A 1,271-nucleotide genomic window follows, 5' to 3' on the forward strand; every position below is an offset into this window, starting at 1 on the left:
CAAACTGTCAGCTCTATTTTTACTGAGAGAAACTATAACTTCAAGTAAGATGGATTTGTATTTAAATACAATGTAAGAAACCTAAATTATTCCCAAAGACTGATGGCAATCTCCTCCAATGGTGCACATAATCACATTATAAATGCATAATTTGAGTCCAAGGTGGGGTAGAGGTGGGGTAAAGTTGTTGCTGTGTAAGCTAATAATACTGACATCAAATTTTTAAAAAATCATAAAAAATTAAAAGGCAGGCTTAATCAAATAACTGGTATTAATATTTTTTTCTCTCAATTAACATCTTAACAGCTCTTCCTTTGTGCTTACACCTTTAAGGTCTCACAGCTGTGGTGGTTTTTCACCTGACCTTGTAGAAAGTATTTGCATCTTAGTATACTAAACAAGCTGTGAAAGTAATGTGATTTCATATAAAGCTTTAAAAAAAGCAAGTAAAGGTGCTTCCTTTCCACTTAGTTCAAGGTTAATTATACTTGTTAAGAAGGCAGTAAAAAAAAGCAGTAAGAAATTGGACAGAGTGATGGCAACCACACAGCCTGTGCACCTCCAGCAGCTCCCATTTGTCAAAGTTGCACCCATTGATAAAGTCAGAATGAGGACAATATTTCAGAAGGCTCATTTTTGCATTGCACTTAAACATAAAAAATCAAGACAAAAAAATTAATATGCTGGAAACGATAATAGGGAAAACTGGACAAACTGGCAGGTTTTATTTTTATGGAATAGTTACGAAATGATGCATCTTAAGCAAAGATCAAAATTTCATGACAATGTTCCTGTTCATTTTTTTTTAATGTGGATATGTTCTTATTCATTTGAGTGTGGGTGTGCACATATATAGAGTGTGAGAGTAATGCAGTAAGGAACTCTGGTTAAAAACAAAGACAGCTTTAGGGAATAACTTGGATAGAAGTATGCCTTTCTAAGTGCAGACTTTAAAACTCTTACCTCTCTGCAGATTCATCTGAATTTTCTTCTGTGGTCATCTGCAACTCCTGCGTGGTTTTACTTGAATCTTCTTTGACACAGTTTTCCTCTGTGTTTGTTTTGGCAATATCCTCATTTGATCGAAGCTGTTCTATGAGGTTTTGTTGATGCCAGGTTTGAATAGATCGGTGGTGCACTGGGGTTGGACCTGGCACGGGTGCCAGTATATTGTGGTGGACAGGACTGCTGTTTTTCTTCAGCCCATTTCTGTCCCGAGAGTGGTTCTTCAACCTGTTCTGAACCGGTGTCCCTCTGTGCTCATATCCTTC

At 36.8% G+C, this 1,271-nt stretch overlaps 1 protein-coding gene across 1 annotated transcript in view; it reads right to left on the minus strand.

The window, feature by feature from the left end:
* The window catches only part of KLHL4 (kelch like family member 4), a 44,896-nt gene that overhangs the window by 43,519 nt on the left and 106 nt on the right, over positions 1 to 1,271 (minus strand). Inside the window, 1 exon segment of the mRNA XM_035898755.1 lies at positions 964 to 1,271. This exon segment is cut by the window's right edge and continues 10 nt beyond it. Within this exon segment, the coding sequence (XP_035754648.1) occupies positions 964 to 1,271 (308 nt within the window).

The sequence above is a fragment of the Egretta garzetta genome, unplaced genomic scaffold (genome assembly GCF_000687185.1).
Source record: "Egretta garzetta isolate BGI_Z169 unplaced genomic scaffold, ASM68718v1 scaffold220, whole genome shotgun sequence".
NCBI classification, from domain to species: Eukaryota; Metazoa; Chordata; class Aves; order Pelecaniformes; family Ardeidae; genus Egretta; species Egretta garzetta.